The sequence below is a fragment of the Mustela lutreola genome, chromosome 13 (genome assembly GCF_030435805.1).
Source record: "Mustela lutreola isolate mMusLut2 chromosome 13, mMusLut2.pri, whole genome shotgun sequence".
Lineage (NCBI taxonomy): Eukaryota > Metazoa > Chordata > Mammalia > Carnivora > Mustelidae > Mustela > Mustela lutreola.
This window is the reverse complement of record NC_081302.1, coordinates 80,271,805-80,294,660: the sequence shown is the minus strand read 5'-3', so window position 1 is coordinate 80,294,660 and position 22,856 is coordinate 80,271,805. Positions and strand designations below refer to the sequence as shown.

Genomic DNA, 22,856 nt, shown 5'->3' with positions numbered 1-22,856 from the left:
AGTAGAACTTGCAGGAGGTCATCTGTGCTAAGCAAGAATATTTTTCATAGAAGATAGTTCAAAGAGGAAGAATCTCGCCCTTGAAATAAATACATACAAATCAGCTACGTAACTATGTGTTTATGTGTATACAAACATGTCCCCATAGTATGTTGTTTGGAGTTTGTGACAAGTGACCTCACATGATGTCTACAAGTCTGTCTGTAAAATGCTTAGAAGTTTCTATTTATACCTAAGTTTGTGTTAAATTAAAACTTGAATTTTGAATACATTGTTAAATGACCTGTTTTTACATAAAGCTTCTTGAATTTTCTAGGTGATAAAACAGGAACCAGACCAGAGTAGGTTTACAATTTAACTTTTAAAGTATTTTATTTGAAGAATTTTATTTGTTAATTCATAGGCAGGTGGTCTCATCGGAAGTAAAAAAAAACTATATAGACATTTAGAAGAAAAATTCTTTGAATCAGTTTTTGTCTAAAGTAAAATAATAAACATATGCTCTGGAAAGATTTTGGCAGGTCAGGTCTTTAATTTTTAATCATTAGGAAAGTTTATAACCAATGCTTTCTGGAATACTTTATGCTCAGTTTTAGGTATATATACCTTTTCTATATAAACTACTATACCAGTCCCATTTATTTTCTGATGATGAAGAGGGAGAAAAGCCTCTATCTATAATATACATCAGATCAGTTTGAAGATCACTATTTTTACTAGCACTTACATTTTCTCACCTAATTTGTATTACATTAGATAAAACATTTGTAAATAAATGATCAAGTTCATGCCTCCAAAATATCTTCTGTATACTTTAGCCCTATTTCATAAATGAGAAAGCTGTAGGAGACTGAGGTTTGCTTCAGGTTCTATCAAGGAAGTAGTAGCAGATCTGTGACTGAATTTTAACTCATAATTCCATTACACCATGCCACATTTCACCTCTTCCTATTCTCACTAAATATTTATGATTCCCTTAGTCTATCCCTAGGTTTTATTTTGTTGAAGAATAAATTGAAATTCTAAAAATCAAGTAAAATATAATGAGAATCTCATTATGAGAAGTTTGTAGACTTTCTTTAATGAATGCTTTAATATTTTTGAACAAAATAAAAGGTCAGTCATAGAGTTTTTGAGCCAGGGGAACTTAGTTCAATATTTAATCTCTTGTATTTTCTAATTTTTTTCTTAAACATTTGGTCAGATGCATTTATGTGTCCTTCTGATAGGTGCCAGTCCTTTTAGAAGAGAAATCTCCCTGTCAGATGAATTGTTAAAGCTATTTTAAAGGTCAGGAAACAACATTTTTTTAATAAAGAGATTTGAAATCAACCATAAGAGCTATAAATGGGGAATATTTGTTTTACCTCCTCCCCTTTAACACTTCTGTAGTGGAACTCAGCTGTCAGCTTTTTAGAACCTCAATGGATTTAATCTATCTGTGGCATTTTTCTCAGGGATAGTAAAGCACTGAAGGATGAAAATCTCCCTCCTGTCATCTGCCAGGATGTTGAAAACCTCCAGTAAGTGTGTCAAATGTAATTAGATATATCATGTTGAAGAATGTTAGAATCTATTTTAAGGGGAACATCTCTTCTTCCTCTTAAACATTTTAACTTGGGTGTTGGTAAAAATTTTAATATTTTTATATACAAAGCAGAATAATGGGAATTAAAATTCTTTTATTGTCAATCTGAAAAAAGCATGTGAACTGTGGATGAATTTTTAATATTTCCTTTTTAAAAAACACTAGGACTCTGACCAGCCTATAATAAATATACTTTTTTCCTATAGGAAACCAAAGGAGTATTTTTTTGGAATTCAGTTTTATGTATCTTTTTAGGAAATTTGTGAAGGAACAGAAACAGGTACAAGAAGAAATTAGTAGAATGTCTTCAAAAGCCATGCTTAAAGTACAAGAAGATATTAAAACTCTGTCACTGGCTGCCAGTGGATTACAGAGGAACACCCTCAGTATTGACAAGTTGAAAACAGAAAATGCTCAGGTAAGCTAACTTAAAGTAATTTTATTGTAGGGTTTTGTTTCATTTTATTTAAGTCTTATAGGTTATAAGACTTGATACAGATGTACTATAAGAAAACTGTATAGCATGTGTGCTTTTTAAAAAAAGATTTTATTTATTTGAGAGAGAGAGAAAGAGAGCATGAGAGGGGGGAGGGTCAAAGGGAGAAGCTGACCCCTTGCTGAGCAGGGAGTGAGTTGCAGGACTCAGTCTTGGGTTTCAGGATCATGACCTGAGCCGAAGGCAGTCGCTTGACCAACTGACACCCAGGAGCCCTAGCTTGAGTACTTTTAAGTTGCTATGATACTAGTAGTCACTAGTTTGTATTGAGTTCTGATTATTTATGAGGCAGTATTTTAAGCAATTTATAGTAGTCCAGTTTAGTTTTCATGACAGCTCTATGAGTTAGGCCGTCTTATCTTTGTTATATAAAGAAGAATATGGGCAGAGAGGTTGTTAATAAATGGAAGAGGTTGTCAATAAGTGGAAGAGCTGATACTCTTAACTAGTTTCTTTCCTAAGAGTACTTGCTGGCTAAATTGCTATATCATGCAAGCAAGGTAGAAAAATATGTTTTTAAAAATCTGTCATCCATTAAATAAAAGTTATATTAAGCTTTTTAACTATTAAAAATTCTGATGACTTGCCAGTCTTATGTCTTAGTTAAAAATGTTAATGAGGCTTATGTTTTTTTCCATTCATATGTACTTGTTTTTTCTTTCTATGGTATAATCTATGTCATTTTTTCTTGACACTCTTGCCTCCCTTGTGTAGTTTGAAGTCTTTCATTGTTTCCTCCTGGCTAAATGTTCCGTCTCTGTGTGCCCAGCTCCCCATCTGTTTAAAGGTGGGTGTTGCGTAGTCTTCTGTAACCTTCCTGAGTGCTAGATGAATGCCTTCTTCCATAGTTCTCTGTGATATCACACAAAATACCTGTCTTTAGTCCCTCTTAGCAATTTGCTATTCCATTGAGATGTGAGTATACCTGGTTCTTTACCTAACAACTTCAGGGATCCAGTTTTAAATTTATTCATGGGGACACCTGGTTGGCTCAGTTGGTTAAGAGGCTGCCTTCCACTCGGGTCATGATCCCAGAGTCCTGGGATTGAGTCCCACATCTGGCTCCTTGCTCAGCAGGAGGCCTGCTTCTTTTTCTGCCTCTGCCTGTGCTCACTCTCTCTGACAAAAAAAAAAAAAAAAGAAAGAACAAAAAAAAAATTTATTCCTGGATAAGTTAAGAGGGGCTTTACAGTTACTTAGTTTTTAGGATTTTGTAGTTGTTAGCTAGGATCTTTCGCAGCTGTGCACATTCTGCTTATGTTTCCTTCCCAAACCCTGTTCCTAGTCTGTTTCTCCATCGAAGACTGGCTGTTACGCATATGGATACCAGTGTGTGATATGCATTTGGGGAATTGAATCTTTCCCTATAGTTTTAATCTCAAGTATTGTTTTATGATCCACTTTTTGTCACCATTTTTTTATTGAATGAAAGAGTTTTAAAATGCATTTCTCATGCAATCTACTTACTTGACAAAAATCGTTTTTCTCAGTGATACAATATTCCAAGTTACTTGTCAGGTCCTTGCAGGAACATTTCCTGGAGTGCGGCACAACAGTGCAGAAGGGAAATCCTTTGTCCTCTTAATAAGGTGATGAGGAAACCAGGAATGAGAAAAATATAAAGAAAGAAATTCCATAGCAATCTTTTGCAAGAACTTGAAACGCACAACTTATCTTTAGTTTGTGAGGGGACATTCATTACTTTTACAGCTAAGGGATAGCTTCCAGTTTTCAATAAATTTATCCTATACTTGATTTTTCATGAAATTTGAGATTTTAAAAAACACTATCATTGGGCGCCTGGGTGGCTCAGTGGGTTAAAAAACACTATCATTGAATGAAGTCTGCAGTCCTAGACATAAGACCGCCACCCACCATACGCAGCCTCTTGAGCCTTTGCTCTGCTTTTCTGCAAGTGGCAGAGCCTCAGATGTATTGCTTCTCACTAATAAATGAATGTGTACCCTTGGCCCTGAGATTGGAAAGGAACAGTGTCACTCAGGGTCCAAGTCTGGATGCAGGAGCACATTGTGGAAGAAGACTGCTGTTTCCACTCCTGTTAAGGAGTTAAGCTATCCCTGTGAAAAGGGGGTTATGCAATCAGGATCTCAGAATAGTATTTGCAGGGTACCGTCAACTGTGCTGGTGTATTTCTGGGACTAGTATGTATCTGAATACAGGTTTTTATTGAAGTATTTTTTGAGACATGCACGAAGCCACTATTTATGCCAACGCCTGTTTTAAGTTTGCTACACAGTGTGGTAGGAACTTAGTTTGAGCAGAGGTTAAAATCAGAATTACATACCACTTGTGGATTACCTCTAGGTGAGTTTGGCAATGAAGCAGTGGCTATTCTGCTGTTTGGGCACAAGCTGTCAATCAGTTTTCCTTTCAAATCATCTGGGAACCCCCTAATGCTCTCTCTCTAGATGTCCTGGAGCTTTTCATCGAAGACTTGCCCTAGAAAGGAGGAAAACTGATAAAGCTCAGACAGAGATTGAGAATGAAAATGGAACCACTGTAATAGATCTTCCAGGTACTTTATCCCTCGAAACGGACTGTTCAGGGACAGGCATATCACCTGCTGAGTGCAGCTTGATATCAGCGTCTCTGCCCCCATGGCCTGAGGAGCCTGGCCTGGACAACCCCGCCTTGGAGGAGAACACGGCCACTGACAGTATGTGCTCTTCACCTTGCTTTTGCTTTTCATCTGTTTTCAAATCAGATATTTCCTTTCTTCTCAGTACTCCCTATTACTTTCCCTCCATGGGGCGTTGTTGTTGTTGTTGTTGTTGTTGTTTTTCCTCTTCAACAAACAATTTTACTGAGATATGCTTCACGTATCACATATTCACCCTTTAAGTGTACAAGTCTAACAGTTTGCCGTTTAGAAACAGAAAGCGAGTCTTACCTTGAGGCTTATTCTTCCCCCTCCCCCTCTTCTGTTGTAGTCCACAAATTCACTGATCATCAGCAGGCTTCTTTTGTTTGTTTGTTTTGAAGCCTATTGCTTCTCGACTAAGAAATCCACAGCATCAAGAAGAACAAAAATAATACCTCAGCCTATGTGCTTATTCTGTGTCAGCACTGTGCCAGGCACTTTTCATATATTAACTTATTAAATGCTTGTACCAATACTGGCTTTTTTTTAATGATGAGGAAACTTAGTCAGGGAGTCATTGGTCAAAGTCTGAGAGCCACGAAATAGCTAGGTATGTATCTGACTCCCAAGGTCATGTGTCTGACTATTGCTGTCCTCTGGTAGCAGCCACTGATCTGTCTACATGACCCACCAGGAAACACGCAGAAAACCTCTAGTCATAGATCTTGGGCATATCTTAGTAGTTGGCCCTTTGTCTTACTTTTAAATAGGTTTATCTCTTATGAAAATTCCAATTTTTCTACAAATCCCAGTTTTCCCAGCCATGGCTATAACAATTCTTCTATCTCCTACTGCTCAGATCAAGACCCTCCTCTTCTTGCTTAATGTAGTTATTTTGTCAACCAATACGGTGATTGTATGTCACAGAGTTTGTCTTTTTTATTTCATATGTACTGCCTTGCACTGTTTACAGCTGTTTCATGGGTCAGAGTTTCTCTGATCAATTAGGACAAGATGATATTGTCTTTATGTTTCTTTATCAGATCACTATGTGGTCCCTAGTGATCTGATGCATAGTAGTTATTTGTTGATTATTCACCTTTCGAAGAGGAAGTGTTTTGCTAATCTTATCTCTTGGTGTTTTGGTCATTCTGTTTTTCTTATCCCGTGGTATTGCTTTGTTATGAATCATCTATTAACATAAGGTCATCACTAATGATAGATGATAACTTACTTATGTGAAGATAATCAAAATATAAAACGTTTTTCTTTCTATTTTTCTCCCTCTCATTTTTAACTTGGCAGCTACGCAACAGCCGGTTAGTTTTCCAGAAGGCAAAATTACTACAATTGAAATTCACCGGGATGATCTTTATATTCAGCTAGGAATTAGGATTGTGGGCGGAGGTTTAGCGCCACTGAACAACAGATACATTGTTATCCAGGAAGTCTGTCGGGATGGGGTGTTCACCAAAGATGGAAGACTTCTTGCTGGAGAACCAATTCTTCAGGTATCAATTTTTTAAATTATTTTGTTAACTTGCCTCTTTTTTTGCTCTTATTCATCAATTTAAAATTTGGGAAATTAGGGTACTGTGGAATCTGACTTATAAAAAGGTAAGTTTTACTGTTTTTTTTTTTAGTGCTAAACAGATCATAATTTATCAGTAATTTCTCCGATTTCCCCCAAACTCATGGAATGTATTTTTACCGCCATCTTAAATTGGATCCCGCATGTGCCTCAGTGTGTGGCTCTCCAGGCCAGCTGGATTCCTCCTGGCTTGGTCTCCATGGTTGTCTATTTTGGGGCCACCTTCACTGCTAATTTCTCTTGTTCCATTGGCTCTATCCCTAGTCCCAGGGTACCATCCATCAGTTTCCTTTGTTGTCTGATTCATCCTTCTCTACACGGATTTCTATAATCTAGAAAAGACAGGTCACACAGCACAAGTTACTTAAAACTTACAGCATTGAATTTAAGATAGAATTCGAAAATCATGACCACCTCTTGTTGGCTGTCAAATGCACTCTCATCCACAAACAGCCTGACTCTGCACTAATCCTTGGTGCTACCCTCTCCCTCTTCTCTTTAAAAAGAATGAGCTACTCCAACAAATGAACTTGCTTCGGGCAAGATGATATTATGTTAGAGGGCATACTGATGAGCATGAGATGTCCAGAAATCTACTGTTCATGTGAATTCTAGAGTGTATGTGAAAATTGACCTGGATATATGACCCATGCAAGTGTATGTGGTACTTGAAGCTAAAAGAATGGATATTTAGGAGAGAAGAAATAGGCATGAATGATAAAAGATGTCTTCTAGGAACCCAAGCTCAAGGACTCTTGCCTCCTCGATTTCACTGCTGGGTCCTTCCGCACAGTCTGTTGGTATTCACCCCTTCTCTTTTCCCTGCCATCTCTCTGGTCTGTGCCCTCACTGCTTCATGTCTAACCCAGGAGAATCAAAACCCCTGCCTCCCTACTCTGCTCTGAAATCCGGTATGACATTGTCCGGTTAATTCACCTGTGACTCTGCTTTCCCTGGATAGATTGGACCAGAGAATCAAGTCCATACTGATTAATCTAATAGTCCAGGTCCTCTTTGAAGTCTTACACAACCTGTCCCCTCAGCCTTCACCCTTGCTTTTTCTTTCAGCTGTAGCCATCGGTGTATTACTGAAACATCATAGGCATGGTGGTCAGAGCTGAGGGTATAATTAAGAGCAAAAAGCAAGCCCTGCCCTCATAGAATGTATAATGTAGCAGAAAAGCCAGACATAGCAGTCTCCTTGCTTCCCTCCACGTTCCAGCCTGTCCCCATTGTGCTACAGCTTCCCCACCTTCATCCAGAAAGCCCTGCCCTGCCATTATCACCCATTCAGACCTCTTCTCACACTAAGTGCTGAAGACATTCCTTCTCTTCACCACTGAATGCATAATTGGTCACAGAGAGTTATTCAAATGCAGTGTCTTCCTTTGGGGATGGCAGCCGCCATTATTACGTACATGGGACAGGCTTCTCACAGAGCTGTGCCTGGAGTCGATACCCAGGACAAACTTGCTGAGTCAATAAAAGAGTGGATTTGGTTATGATATCCTGTTGGGAATAGCTGTCTTCTTCATTAAAACCAAACTTAGAACCTCTAGGATTTTTAATTCTTCAAGAGAAATGTCCAGAGGGGAAGACAGACAAACTAGGCTCCAAGAGCAGTAAGGATTGACCTTTCCACTGGGGGTTCCTGGCTTTGGTTTCCACGCCCATCTGTATTCTGCCTCTTGTAGTTTGTGATTTCCACTTCGACACTTGGGCCCAAAACTCCTCCTTCATTGCACTTGGCCTGGCTGACACAGACTGAACTTCCAGTGTTTTGTTCTTGACGAAATCCGAAGAGGCAATGGAGAATACAGGAAACATAACTAATCCAGCTAATGTAAAATCCAGTTTCTGATCCTATCATATTTACCGCATTCCTGTGTTTGCTGTCCTTTTACGATATTAGTAGTATTCTGGTTGCATGAGGTTGGCACAGCTCTCTGGACACCTTACCCTGTATTCCTTCTACACCAGCTCCTAAACTGATTCTCCGTGGAGGAACTCTTGTAGCTGGTTTTCACATTTTGACACCTTTGTGGCCAAGACAAAAAGAACCAGATTGCCCTTTTTTCCAGCTTACACAGGGAGAGAGAGCAAGCACAGGCAGAGTGGCAGGCAGAGGCCGAGGGAGAAGCAGGCTCCCTGCCGAAAACAGGTGAGACAAGCAAAGCTTGAAGGAGCTGTGGTTCCAAAGTTGTGACTTCCCTGCTCTTGTAACGTTCACTCTCCGCTTCACCTCCATACAAGTGGGGAAAATCAATTTTTATTGAGAAGAACTCATTATCTCTGTAGTGCCCTTTTTATAAAGCATTCAGAGCATTTCAAACACATTATAACTTGTGTTCTTATAGTATCCCTGTGAAGTAAAGATGGTTATTATTAGAGAAAAATATTTTTCAATATGAGCATTAAAATAGGTAAAGTAGAGGGGCACCTGGGTGGCTCAGCCATTAAGCATCTGCCTTCGGTCAGGCATGATCCCAGGCTGCTGGTATCCAGTTTCACATCGGGGCTCTCTGCTCAGCCAGGAATCTGCTTCTCCCTCTCCCACTCCCTCTGCTTGTGTTCCTTCTCTTGCTCTCTGTCAAATAAATAAATACATACATAATAAATAAAATCTTTAAAAAAAAGAAAACAGCTTTAAAATTTTTTTTTTTTAAATATAAGATAGAAAAAGTAGAAAATAATCCAGGCCAGACCTTCCGGTTCTATAACCTACCAGAGCATTTAATGATATGGGTATCTCCTACAATGATAGGGGTGAAACAAAGATGTGATGGTGTTTAATTTTGTTTTGTTTTGTTTTGTTTTAAGTAAGCACAAGAAAACACTCTGACATAGAGGAAACCAAGCAGTAACATAATCGAGCATCAGGAATTAAAGTAGGTTGATAGTCACTGGGAAATGTGTATAGTAAACAGAATTAACAATGAAGATTTAAGTACTGTGTAAGAAAACCCAAATTTAAATACCATTTCATTACTCCTTTTCACAAATGTTTGGTTCATTATAACTATGGGAACACACACACCCGGTAGCCATCTTGCATTAGGAGGGAGATTCAGGCGTTGGTCTCTTGTCCCACACTTGAGGTTTAAAAAAAAATTGAATACAGATACTTATATGATTACCAAATATAATATATTGCTCAAGTTGTTTCTTTGTGAAAAACATCTTAATGTTTGGATTCTGAGAACAACATGTATTCCATGTCTGAAAAGGAGACTAAGGAAGGCAAAATACAGAAAATGAAGAAGGAAGTCAAAATCACAGTCAGCCTAAAGTCCATAAGATAGTGACATTAAAGTTTTGAAGAACATCGTCATTTTTCTGTATATGCCTACAAATATATAGGTACCTATTTACGTAGGTACTTAGACATGCAGTCAGCTTACAAATTCTGAGTTTGCCACCCTTTCTTTACGTCAGCTGTATGCTGTGGACTTCTTACCCTGAAAATAGATGCACCATGATATAGCTGTATAGTAGACGTGTTGTGCTAAAACTTACGTAAACACTCCCCTGTCAACAGACTTTAATGTTTTGTTTTCAAGTTTAAGACATTTTGCTTAACTTCCCTCTAGAAAGATCATACCAGTATATACTCCCAGCAAAAGGGCATGCTACTATTTTATGAAATACAGGTATTGTCATTTAGGCATCCTGCATTTTTAAAAATCTTGACTTTAACAGAATTCTTTTGTTGTGCTTGAAACCCTGAAGAGTTAGATAGGCAGTTGGCCTAAACCCAAATGTTGGCCCATCGTTTAAAGCTTATATGTCCACTTCCATCACACACCCAGAATTTTGTCTTTTAAGAAATCAAAAAAGATCAGGGATTTGTTTGTTAATAGGTTTGCATGAGCAGGGGTCTTCCCATAAAGCTAAATTACTGGTTATAGAGTATTCGGTAGTGGTGAGGGTTAGGCAGTAAAGCAAACAATTCTTAATATTGAAATGAGATCACAGGGGTTTCTCACCCTTCACACCATGTGATCTAATACTCGGAAGTGTCAGAATCTCAAATATCTGGATTGTAAGCGTTCTACTTTGGCATTTACCTGTTAGATCAAATCCCCAGACTCTGGCCACATGAGAAGTGTTAATTCTTTCAGTCATTTGAAGAATTGTCTGAAACTAGTTTAATGAAATACTTGAATAAGTAAGTGACTCTAATAGGGCCTTAAAATTGGTTATCACTCAGGCACCTGGGTGGCTCCGTGTTTCAGCATCTGCCTCCGGCTCAGATGCTACATCGGGCTCTCTGCTCTGCGAGGAGTCGGCTTCTCCCTCTCCCTTTGCCCCTCCACCCTGCTCTCTCGCTTTCGCTCTCAAATAAATAAATAAAATCATTTTTTAAAAATTATGGTTTTCACTCCTTTTCCAACTTGAGAACTGAAACTGGAGTTCTTTCTTAACATTACTGACTGCAGTCATGGGGGGAGGAGTGTTCTACTTTCCACCACAGCTTCTTGAAAGCAGGCTGTCAAATTTTCCTATAGCAATGATATTAAACTTGGAAAGTTGTAGTCTTGACCAAGAATCAGCATCAAGTAGACCAGGCCTGTACGTTAAAAGCAAAGATAAAATAGCTTTAAAAAGTATAATAAATGTGAATCTGTGTTTCAGATCTAGATCTATAAATACAGATAATGGACCTCTAAATTTAACGTGGTTGTCATCACCTCTAAAATTACATTTATGTGTGAGTGCACATATGGCATATATACACACACAATTTGTGATGTATATAAATACTAATCCTGTTTTACAGGACCTTTGTTATCATTCTTTTCAGGACTGTTTAAGCTGATCCCTATTTTCGATTTGAAGCTGTAGTGTGTGGAAACAGAGCTACATGTAGTTTCATTGATTATCACTCTCAAAGTAGCCATCTTGGAATTTATTTCAGAAATCACAAAGGATTGTAATCCAGTTTAGAATCTGTTCGTCCTTATATCTTCTTTGCTCTCTTTCTCTCAGTGCCAAGGCCAGTTTTGCAGGGGAGGGAAGTATAAAAAGACAGTTACCCTTCAAGAAATCATGGGGAGATCAGAACCCAGGCTTTGCTTTGGTTATATCCTTGGTATTTCCAGGATTAGGGAAGGTTTACCCAAGAGGTCTGTGTGTGGCTCTTTTACCTGCAGAAGTTTTAAAGTATTAGCTCCTGAAATGAACTCCCTCGTCTACCCCACCTCCAGCAGGGTCCTTCAGTCCCCACTCAGGTGAGGCTCTGATACAGCGATGATAAGTGCATTGAAAATGACCTTCCCTATAATTTTTTTAACTGAGAAGCATCATTAATGACTGGTGATTATATATGTGTGTTTTCTCCAGGCTAGTGGCGACAGGGTGGATTTAACAATTGCTAGGCCGGGGAAATCCCAGCCTGGTAACCCTGTCCAGGACGCAGGAGCTCAGAGTAGCAGCCAGCAGCATGCACAGCCGCTGTACCACAACAGACCCAGCTCACACAAGATGAGGCCTCGAGTTTGCATTTTTTCATTCATCTGCCCTCAGGGAATCCTTGTGACAAACTGGTAAGATTTAAATGAGGTCTGTTACTCTGTTGGAAAAGGTGAACACAAGGTGTTTGGGGGTGTGGAATGTGTGTTTGGCTACCTTGAGAGTCCCTGTACAGTCTGTTCCTCAGCCAGTAGGGGTGGTTTCTTAGTAAGAAGGTCCCTCTGCCAGATTGATGAGAAGTGTTTGATCTTCTAGAAAGACTTCTTTGTTTGGTCCTGCTTGAAAGTGGGATTTATCTTGGTTTGCTCATTCAGTTGTAACAGGAGGTTATGTAACTGAAAAAAAGACAATGACCAACAAGTCCATACTTAGCGGTTGGGCAGGTTGCCTACAACAACAGAATTCTCTATGTGAATATGAAGCATAAATCATACTTTCTGATACATACATGCAAAACACAGCATTTCTTTTTATGTTACAGTTCATAGGAATACTACCCTAGATCATTTTAAATTCCCATATGTTGAGCTTTTTGCTGCATCTTTCATATTTCAGTGCTTTGATAATATATTCCTAGGTCATTTATCTGTGCCAAAAATTCTGCTGCTGTCTCACTTTGGATGCAGAAATCAGTAGAAGTCAAAAAACAGTGGCACTTTACTGTGTTCTCAGTATTATTTACTTCATTTGATCTTTCATTTGAACTCAACTTCTAGTAGGCCAGAATTTTTACAATGATGCTATTTACCAACTGTGTGAAAATCAGACATCGGAAACTTCCTATAGATTTTTTGTTTGTTTGTTTGTTTTTACTTCCTATAGTTTTTAAGTAGACCAGTAAATAAGTTTTAATTTAGCAAAGCAATTTAATTTTACTTAAGGAGAATGACTTGAGAAACACATGTTTAGCTTAAAGTGGCTTCTTAATGGAGGTACAATTTGAGAGAATAACTCTGTAATGTCACAGGAGCCCAAGAAAGCATTATTTATTTATGTATTTATTTATTTTTAAGATTTTATTTATTTATTTGACACACAGAGATCACAAGTAGGCAGAGAGGCAGGCAGAGAGAGAGAGACAGAGAGAGAGAAGCAGGCTCCCCGCTGAGCAGAGAGCCCCATGCGGGACTCGATCCCAGGAGCCCAAGATCATGACCCGAGCCGAAAGTGGCTCAACACACTGAGCTACCCAGGCGCCCCAAGAAAGCATCATTTAAAGGCCCAAGTATTTTTGGCCCATCAGGTTTATCTTGTTTTCTGAGCTGAAGTATAGACTTGTCAGTGGTCTTTGTTCAGTTAAAACTTTTAAGAAATTATAAGCACAAACTTCATCTTATTTTTTTTTTTTTAAAGATTTTATTTATTTATTTGACAGAGAGAAATCACAAGTAGGCAGAGAGGCAGGCAGAGAGAGAGAGAGGAGAAAGCAGGCTCCCTGCTGAGCAGAGAGCCCGATGCGGGACTCGATCCCAGGACCCTGAGATCATGACCTGAGCCGAAGGCAGCGGCTTAACCCACTGAGCCACCCAGGCGCCCCAAACTTCATCTTATTTTTGAACAGAAAATGAAATGTGTGAAGGGAACCTATAATTTTGCTTTGACAATGATGACTACGAAAAGCAGTTATTGTTTCGAAAAGGAATTTGAATAGGAGTTGTTCATATCGCTGGTCCTTGCTTTAAAGTTACATATATATACATATTCCTAAAGAATCACAATTAAGGCAAAAGTTGGTAACTGAATCCATGAATTCTACAGAAAGTGGAAATATGGGTGCTCAAAGACAATGCTACAAATTTAAGACTGTTTTAAGAACTACTTAACCATTTCAGCGTTCATATAGAGGACGATTTATGTCCTTTTGTTTGTTTTGGGCACATATATTTTTCTTTTTACTAGTTCCTCTTCCTTAATTTTAAGTGGTGGTGTTTTAAATAGCAATGCTGAATTCTTACTCTAGGTGCTCTGTAAACCTGCTTGTTAGAACAGCCACATGAAATGTAATTTTAAGCATTAATTTAGCAATTTACCATTAACATATAGCATTTGTGATGTCAAATCCTACTTTAAAAAAATAAAGGTGTCCTAGGGAAAACAAATACAAATTCATCAAAACAACCTGTTCAGAGGATAATCATTGTTAAAAATTAAAGCACACATTACTCTATTACTAAGCCCCTGCGTAGCCCCTGCTTGGAAACATTCATCCAGTGTTAAGCCCTTAGAAGTTTCCATGAAGTATACCAAGAGTAATCTGTGAATTTTGGCTAAAATGCATACATCTCAGCCATATGGAGGAATAAAACAACCACCTCTAATTGACTCGATACCTGACAGACACAAGCGTTGAAGTCAATGTGCTCCCAGCTGAGTTTACCTGGATTGTTTCATAATAACGTGGGTCTTGCCCAGTTTGGAAGGATGCGAACATAGATGTCATATGCTATGATACCACCTGTGGACGTTTACAGGTTTTCTATGAGGTCAAAATTCTAGGAACCCTAGGCTATTTAAGTAGTGCCCTCAAGAAAATTTCAGAGTGTTGGTTTCAGGAGCAGGGAAGAGCAGACACCCCTGCTGGTGCAGGGCTTGACTGACACGTCGTACCTGTCTGCTCTGAAGCAGTGTCACTAAAGGAAATGTTACAGTTCTAGCAAAAGAATTCATCTAGTTCTGCTGTTGATATTGTTAGTTGTGGTAATAGTTATCTTGTTATCTACACTATGCTGTTACAGTATATGTGTTATGGAACCTTTTGAGATAGGAGCTTCCATTATTACACCTAATGGGATAGCACCCTTGTAGTGTGGATGCATATAGCATCATGCTGTATGAACATACACAACTACATATGAATACATGTTTATGTATATACACTATGTGTGTGTATGTGTATTTTTTTTAAACTTGAATCACCTCAGATCCCAGTGTGATCATGCGTAGCTATATAATTTGGAGCAAATTACATGAACTTTCCTTTTTTTTTTTTTTTTAAGATTTTATTTATTTATTTGACAAACAGAGATCACAAGTAAGAAGAGAGGCAGGCAGAGAGAGAGGAGGAAGCAGGCCCCCGCTGAGCAGAGAGCCCGATGCAGGGCTCAATCCCAGGACTCTGAGATCATGACCTGAGCCGAAGGCAGCGGCTTAACCCACTGAGCCACCCAGGCGCCCCTACATGACCTTTCTAATAAGGCCATTCCCTTGTTTATAAATTCCCAGCCATAGGATTTACACTCCGGACCATTGTAATGAAATGTAATGAAACCATGTAATGAAATAATACATGTGAAGCCATTTGCTTTACACATAGTAAATCTTCAATGTTAGTTACTATTGCTATTTTAATATTAATATTGCATAGGTACACCTTGTTTTTTATAGCATTCTAATTTTAAAAAAGGGTGGTGTTTTAAATTTTCCTTTTCTTCTAGGATGTCCCCATAAATAGAAACAATCAATATCGGTAAAAATTGCTTTTTCCTGAGAACACAATTTGTTGGAAAATTGTTCTCTTCCTTAACTTTTTCAAAAATTCAGTTATTTCATATCCTTATAGATTTCCGTGAAGGTTGTGAAGATCAGTTTGCACCCATTTCATGACCGAGCATTCTCATGATTAAGAAACAGAAGATAGATCTATAGCTTTTTTCTGGCAGTTAACAAAATCTGCACTTTACTTTTGTACTGTTCTGTCACCATTTCTCTCAAAGAATAGAGGAGAGAGAGAGAAATAAAATTAATTAGCTTGTCTTCAGAATCTTAAAACTCAAGTGCATTATTGACCGTTGTAGAATTGGCCCTATTTTGACTTCCATATGTCAACAGTCCTGAGTTTTTTCTGTTCCATACATAGTCATATGAAAATACAGCCGTCCAAAGTCTGACATTGTGATCCCCAGTGTTCGGTGTCATGTTTGTACCATGAGGAACTGTATATTATTTCTACAGTAACTGATTTTAACAGTGACTTTATCATTGCCATGGTATTTTTTCCTTCAGTTTCCTTACTTTACTTCAACTATGTATTATTTATTTTGCAATGAATTTTCTTCTCCTGTGTTAGGATCTTACCCAGTGTGTTACATGCCAAGAAAAACACATTACTGTAAAGAAGGAACCACCTAAGTCCCTGGGAATGACAGTGGCAGGGGGCAGAGGAAGCAAGAGTGGTGAACTGCCCATCTTTGTAACCAGTGTGCCAGCTCATGGCTGTCTGGCACGTGATGGCCGCATCAAAAGAGGTAATATAGGGAGGGCTGGGAACAGTGAAACTCTCCCATCTTCTCCCTGCATGCAACTCATGTTTGAAAAAAGTAACAAATATTCCCCAAATTTTCTATTAAATATGATTTTTTAAAAATCTTCTAAAGTGTCCCTTCCATATATATGTGTAAAGCCTTTCTCTAAGGTTAGAAAAATGCCTAATGGGAAGGAAAATTGCTGCAGTTTGATGATGTTTCTGTTCTTTTTTTTTTTTAAGAATTTATTAATTTATCTGACAGAGATTACAAGTAGGCAGAGAGGCAGGTGGGGGGAGGGGGGGCGGGAAGCAGGCTTCCGGCTGAGCAGAGCCCGATGCGGGCTCGATCCTAGGACCTGGGATCATGACCTGAGCTGCAGCCAGAGGCTTTAACCCACTGAGCCTCCCAGGCGCCCTTTCCGTTATTTTCTAATGTTTATTTAGATCATTGCATTATTTTATGTTGGAAAAAACCCTCCAAAAAATAGAACACTCATCTTTTCCTTCCTAACCTTTTATATAATCCTCGTTGCCCTTTTTTTTTTTTTTATCATATTACTTGGCAGGGCAACAAACACTTTTTTTTCTTCCTTAAGCAAAGGATGCTCAAATCACAAGTTTCATTTCTTTGTGTAGACCCAAGGATCTCTTCTCTTTAAGTATTCTGATACATCCACGCTGAGCAAACTCTGTAGGACTATATCTATAAAACTGTGTAACTCTAAAACAGGATATGTTAAAAATTCATTTCTAAGAGCAAAAGATCAAATAATTTTTGAGCAGGAAAGAACTATAGAAATCACTGAAGCCCAAAGAAGAGAAATGAACATGCCCAGGTCCTGCACATTAGCAAAACGAGGTCTAATGATTTGGACTTCCAGTCACATCACAGTGCCTCAAGCCACATTTTTTCCTATATATGATGAAATTATCTTAAAGTTTTGAGTTGTTTTGGAATGTTTTCCATGAATTGGATTTTTCCCTCGATATCGTAAGAATGACAGAGATGTGAAAAAATTACAAATAACAGGATGTATAGGAAAGATAATGACTTGGTAGCTCATCTCATTTTCTTGTTTATTCCTTTGGACAGGTGATATATTGCTGAATATCAATGGCATTGATTTGAACAATTGAAGTCACAGTGAGGCCATGGCTATGCTAAAAGCCAGCGCCGCGTCCCCTGCTATTGTCCTGAAAGCACTTGAGGTCCAGACTGTCGAGGAGGCAGCCCAGGCTACTGAAGAGCAGCCAGGCACCTTCAGTGAGAATGAGTAGGACTCCAGCTGGTCCTCGTCGTGGGTCATGTGGCTTGGGCTTCCAAGGTACTGACAGCGTTTCAGCAGTTTCGTGGAATAATCATAGTGACAACATTTCTCAGTATGGAACACAGTAAATTCATTTGTCCAGGGTGTGAGGGGGAAGGTCCTGGTCAGAGATGAAAGTGGCAATGGCATATCAAGTTATAGAAGAAAAGGGTAATTTTTTCCTTAGGTTATTATATTTTAAAAGATAAATTTAAGGGGCCTCTAGGTGGCTCAGTCGGTTAAGCATCCAACTCTGGATCACAGCTCAGGTCTTGTACTCCGGGCCATGAGTTTGTAAAAAATATTTTTTGTAATTTTTAAAAAATTAACATTCTTAAAAAATAAACCCTTTACCTTATTAAAGGTAAATTTAATATGTAAGAACTCAGCTAAAAAGACTTGGTGTATCTGTTTATAAAAATGAATAAAGCCACTCTGTCCATGACTATTAAGAAGGTTCTCAAGTGGGCCAGCCATGAGATTTGGATGTTCATGCTCTTGCTTTAGAAAAGCTGTCATTTACCACACGTGTACATGCTTAGACTTCGTGTGCATTTTTCACCAGAAAAAACAGGTCAAAGTGTGGGGCCTTTTGAAAAGCTTTACTAAATCCCCTTTCTTAATCTTGTTAACTCTTGTCTAAAAAGGCAGGATGTCAGAACTCAGTTTTCATTGAACATGAGAGACTCCTTCAGCCAAACCACGGGTGTCCGAGAGTAGGTCTTCTCACCACCTTCGAGACTGTAACCCACCAGGACATTCTGTAGTTGGTCATTGTCTGCTCATGAAAGTGTTTCAGCTCCTGATGAGTGTTGTATATACTTCGGTATTGAAGTTGGAAGAATGTGTATTACTGTCTTTGTTTCTAGATCACTTTAGAGGAATCCTAAAACTGAACTATGATGAAACTTTCTGATTCTGAGCCAAGTAGGAAAATGACTGATTTTTTTTAAATAAAAATAAACAATAAGAATGCCAGTTTCTGAGACATCTAGCTTCATTTTGATGTAATTTGTAATAACTAGCATTTGTATAGTGCTATGTGAGATATATATATATATATATATATTTTAAAAGTACTTTCACGTAAAGAATAGCAGAAAAATCCAGGATGAATGGAATTCATTTGTCTATCATCTAACTTACTGACTTGTCCTTGTGGTAGTGAAAAAGACCAAAAACGCCTGAAACAGTAACAGAATTCGTATCTCAGGGCCCTGTAGGCATAGATTGGAATGGTTTCTATGAAACCATGGCCGTTCTACCTAATGGTGAGGGCTCAGCCAGCAGAGGGAACTCATTTATCCTCTTGAGTACTCAGCCTGATACACTGACCTGTCACTTGAAACCCAGCATGTCAGAAAGGCCCGGTCCCACACCAGTGGGGGAGAAGTGGTCTCCTCGGCGGGGCAGGAGCCGAGCGTGTGCACACCACTGCCGTTGGCCAGGCCATGCTGGCGCTCCGATAGTTCTTGTTACCTGGTGTTCCGGGTGTCCAGCTCCCCAAAGAAGTCCAGAAATGTTCACCCCATTGACCAAGGGCTCCCACTCCTAGTGGCTTTTGGCCAGCCTGCCGTGTGGGAGCAGGCCTGTCTTGGGCAGGACTGCCAGGTCGCAGGTGGACAAGGAGTCTGACTGATCTCGGACAGGAGCTGGCAGCCCAGGACCCAGGTTCCCACATGGGTTCCTTGGGATTTTGGTTTGGATGCGTACCCTGTCCTCTGACTTCTCTGCCTCCATGTCTGTCCCCAGGGTGGAGCATTTTCAGGTGAATCACAAAGAACAATGATATTTCAGATGAACAGTACACGGGATAATGAAATCTATTTGGTGGGTCTGCCTGTATCGAAAGGGTGTCTATCAGTCCAAGGTCACTATTCTGTGGACTCCTGGGGGTTGTGTGTTGTGTGCAGACCAGTATACACAACCAGGTATTGGGAGGGCCACTGCTCTGTGGGTACCGGCGGCTCTTTCCAGCACGTCGCATACCACACAGGGTAGCAGCTCTGCTCTTTCTCAAAAGGGAGGGTCGTTCTCTGCAGTTAGCTGGCGGTGTACCAGAGAAAAGAGTTATTTGTTTTGTGTTGTGCTGTTTCATTGTTTCTTTTGGCAGAAGATTCAGAAAAATGAAAATACCTATATCGTCTCAAAAAGTTTGAAAAGAGGGGAATCACTCTTATGTTCTGCAGACACACACAGAAGGCCATATTGTAGTTTTCCAGGCAGAGGAAAATCCAAGTTGAGGTGAAGTGGCCAAGACAGAGAGAAGAGCAGTGGTTGCAGGGACTCGGGGAGGGACAGAGCAGTGAGCGATGAGGAGCGCGGGTGTCTCTGTGAGGAAACGTCGTAGAATGACATGGTTGTGCAACACTCTGGATGGACCTAATGAGACCTCCATATCCCACTGCAAAGGATGCGAGTAAAATGTTATATAAACTCAAATTCTACTTTATTTAATAAATTAAATCTATGAAGTAATTATAGAGGTGAACACAGAACACAAATATGATAAAAAAGGAAATGACTGGGGAGGGGGATATATGCTCTGGGGGTCCAACCAGCACGAGCTGCTGCTTAGGGGCCTAGCCTGCTTGCTCCACGGAGACAGGGGGCGGCAGCTTGTGGGCCCAGCCTGCTTGCTCCACAGAGGCAGGGGGTGGCAGCTTGTGGGCCCAGACTGCTTGCTCCACGGAGGCAGGGGGCAGCAGCTCAGGGACAGCAACCTGCTGGTCATCCAGTAAAGGCAAAATGCCAGGTGGCTCTTCTGTGGCAGAGAAGTGAAAGAGGGCCCTGACGACCATCTGCCCTGGTCCCAACGGGTCAGCTGGGGTCACTGGTCTCCCTAACCCACTGTGAGCTGCTGCAGCAGGGATGGTGGAGACGAGCTCAGGCTCCAGTGATGTAGCGGGTGCCAGAAGGGCTGCTGGAACAACTTCCAGATTTTGCTCTGGGGCCGGTGCTGTAGCTCCAAGAAGAGAAAGCATCATCAGCTTGATTGACTTCCCTTTTGCCTTTCCCTTTCCCCACCACTCAGCGTGGCCTGCGTTCAAGACCCAGCCCCCAGAAGGTATCCCCGACGGAAGCCCATGGGGACAGGGATCTGAGACGACTCACTCTCTTCGGCCCAATTACAATCTACGGAGGCTTCCTCAGGGTGGCCCACCCTGCCTCCTCCTCAGGCCCACACCAGTTACCCCCAGTCCTACTCACCCCCAGCCTCTGGCTCCGTGGCCTCTCTGGGAGGGCATTGACTTTCTGGCAGCAGAAGCTGGGCACGGCTCTGCAGGTCCGAGCCCGGCACATAGACCTGCAGGTAGGCTAGCAGCGTATGCAAGCTGGGAAACTCCGGAGGCTGCACAAAATCCCCTGGATACTTTTCCACCCAGGTGTTTAGGATGGCATAGATGGCCCTGGGGACAGACATGGAGACAGAAAAGTCAGAGGACAAGGTATGCATCCAAACCAATATTCCAGGGAACCCCTGTAGGAACCTGGGCCCCTGGGCTTCCAGCTCCTGTCCGAGACCAGTCGGACTCCTTGTCCAATTGCGACCTGGCAGTCCTGCCCGAGACAGGCCTGCTCCCCGACGGCGGGCTGGCCAAAAGCCTCTAGGAGTGGGAGTCTGTGATCAATGGGATGATCATTTCTGGACTTCTTAGGGGAGCTGGACACACTCCTCAGTCTCTCTCCTTGGCCACGAGCCACTTCAATTCAACTGCATGTGCCCAGGGAGGGGTGGTGTCTGGCCTCTTAATTACCCTCTCTGCACTCGCCTCTGCTCCGTGAAGATCCAACTGAGGAGGGAACAAAGGGACTCTGTCTCTAGCCAGGCCTTCCCAGGACCCTCCCCATACCTCCACCGTTACCTCCTCTGCCCGTTCACTAGGTGCCATGAGAGTGGGTCTGTTTCCACTGACACTCACCTCCCACAGGGTGTGGGATATCTGCTGCTCCCTGGGCTCTACTGGGTCATCACTCTCCCTGAGCCCCCTCTGAGCACCCAGCATGCAAGTGCCAACAGACTGCTGTGCGATGGTTCCTAAATCCTGCGTTCTGGGTCCCAGAATTGGGGCAGAGAGAGGTTTGGGAGGTGGTAGGCATAGAGCATGACCCTCTCAGGGGTTGAAGCTGTCCTCCATGCCCCTCTGCTCTCCACAGTGCTCACACACCTACCCCAGCTCCCCAGGGCACCTTCCCAGTTTCCAGTAGAAGCTCTCAGGCGTTTACTCTAAAGCAGGAATCACAGAGGTGTGCGTGAAGGTCCATCAGCCCCTTGAACTCACAGGACCCTCACTACCCTGCTGGAGAGGGAAGGCCCTCCTGGAGCAGCCAAAGCTTACTCACATGTCTCGCTGCTCCTGGGATCTCTTGACCTCTTCATACGTGGAGTAATAGCACCCGAATCTAGAGGAGGCCAGGGGGCATCACATGAGATGTCTGTGGATGTTGGCTCTCACCCTCTGACCCTCGACTAGCCTGCAGCCCTGGGGTGCTGTCTGTTCTGTGCCGGGATCCCATTCAGCTCCTAGATAATTGCCTCCATGTACTAGGGCTTCCTGAATGCTTGCTGAATGAAAGGGCCCCAACCAGCCCATCACGAACATCTTAGGGGGCCTGGCCCTGCTCACCCCCAGGGATGACTGTTCTGGATTCATCCAGACACAGACCCCAGAAAGAATCTCAGATCTCCCTTTCAATGGCAAAGGAGCCCAGCTCAAGATCACAGTGAGAGTCAGGGATTAGGCAGAGGCTTCATCATGAGGGGCACGGGAATGTTCAAAGAGCATGCCCACAGGCCCTCCAGCAGACTTTTCCACCGGCGCAGGCTGCCAGGTATCCTTTCAGACACCTGCCACTGAGTCCCTATAATACCTCTGCCCCAGTTAGGAGCAAGGGGAAGTTTGGGGAAGCTTGGGGACCTGCCAAAGTCTCACAACCAGGCATTGGCCTAATCCCACGGGGCAGTTAGGGGCAGGGGAGGGTGCTCACCTTGCACATAGTTGGTCCAGCACCTCCCCGGTGCCGGCAAAGGTGTCGTATGTGTCCAGAAAGGTGTGGACACAGTGTAGATCTTGTCTGAGGACGGCAGGCACCAGGTGATCAATGGCGGCCTCCAGCTTGTCGGCCCGCTCCGCCATCAGCAGTGAGGTCCTCGTCCTCTTCCTGGTTGAGCCATTTTCCCCCTGAGGTGAATCAGAGGAGACATGAGTCAGTGCTCTGGCCACCAGGAGGGTTGGGGCTTGGAGGGCAGAATGAGCCCCCAGATCTCAGGGACTTCTGCAAGAGGTGGGACAAGAGAGCCCAGAGTCCAAAAAACAATCACTGACTCAGTGTCTCATTGGGTTCAGCCTAAGGCTCTTGGTTTTGCTTCAGGTCATGGTCTCTGTGTCCCGAGGCTGTGCTCCTCGTAGGGCTGTGTCCATAGGACAGTGTCTGCTTGAGGATTCTGTCTCTCTGTCTGCTTCTCCCCACTCTCCCCCTGTCTCTCTCTCAAATCCATCCATCAGCCAATCAGTTAAGAAGCCTCTAACGCAAAGAGAAAATGTTCTTGGTATCC

At 41.6% G+C, this 22,856-nt stretch overlaps 2 protein-coding genes across 4 annotated transcripts in view; both read left to right on the top strand.

Moving 5' to 3' along the window:
- LOC131813851 (ral guanine nucleotide dissociation stimulator-like) overlaps positions 1–22,856 on the top strand; it is a 225,468-nt gene that overhangs the window by 114,235 nt on the left and 88,377 nt on the right. The window lies entirely within an intron of this gene.
- On the top strand, positions 1,845–17,582 carry LOC131813854 (ligand of Numb protein X 2-like). 2 transcript variants are annotated; one of them, XM_059144370.1, is made up of 5 exons: positions 1,845–2,006; positions 4,514–4,761; positions 5,992–6,197; positions 15,816–15,993; positions 17,086–17,582. In XM_059144370.1, the coding sequence occupies exons 1-5, from the start codon at positions 1,999–2,001 to the stop codon at positions 17,127–17,129; spliced, it is 684 nt and encodes a 227-aa protein (XP_059000353.1). In that variant the 5' UTR covers positions 1,845–1,998; the 3' UTR covers positions 17,130–17,582. The 2 variants fall into 2 exon arrangements, with proteins under 2 accessions (XP_059000353.1, XP_059000354.1); XM_059144371.1 differs by lacking the exons at positions 15,816–15,993; positions 17,086–17,582 and adding an exon at positions 11,621–11,864 and having other exon boundaries at positions 1,847–2,006.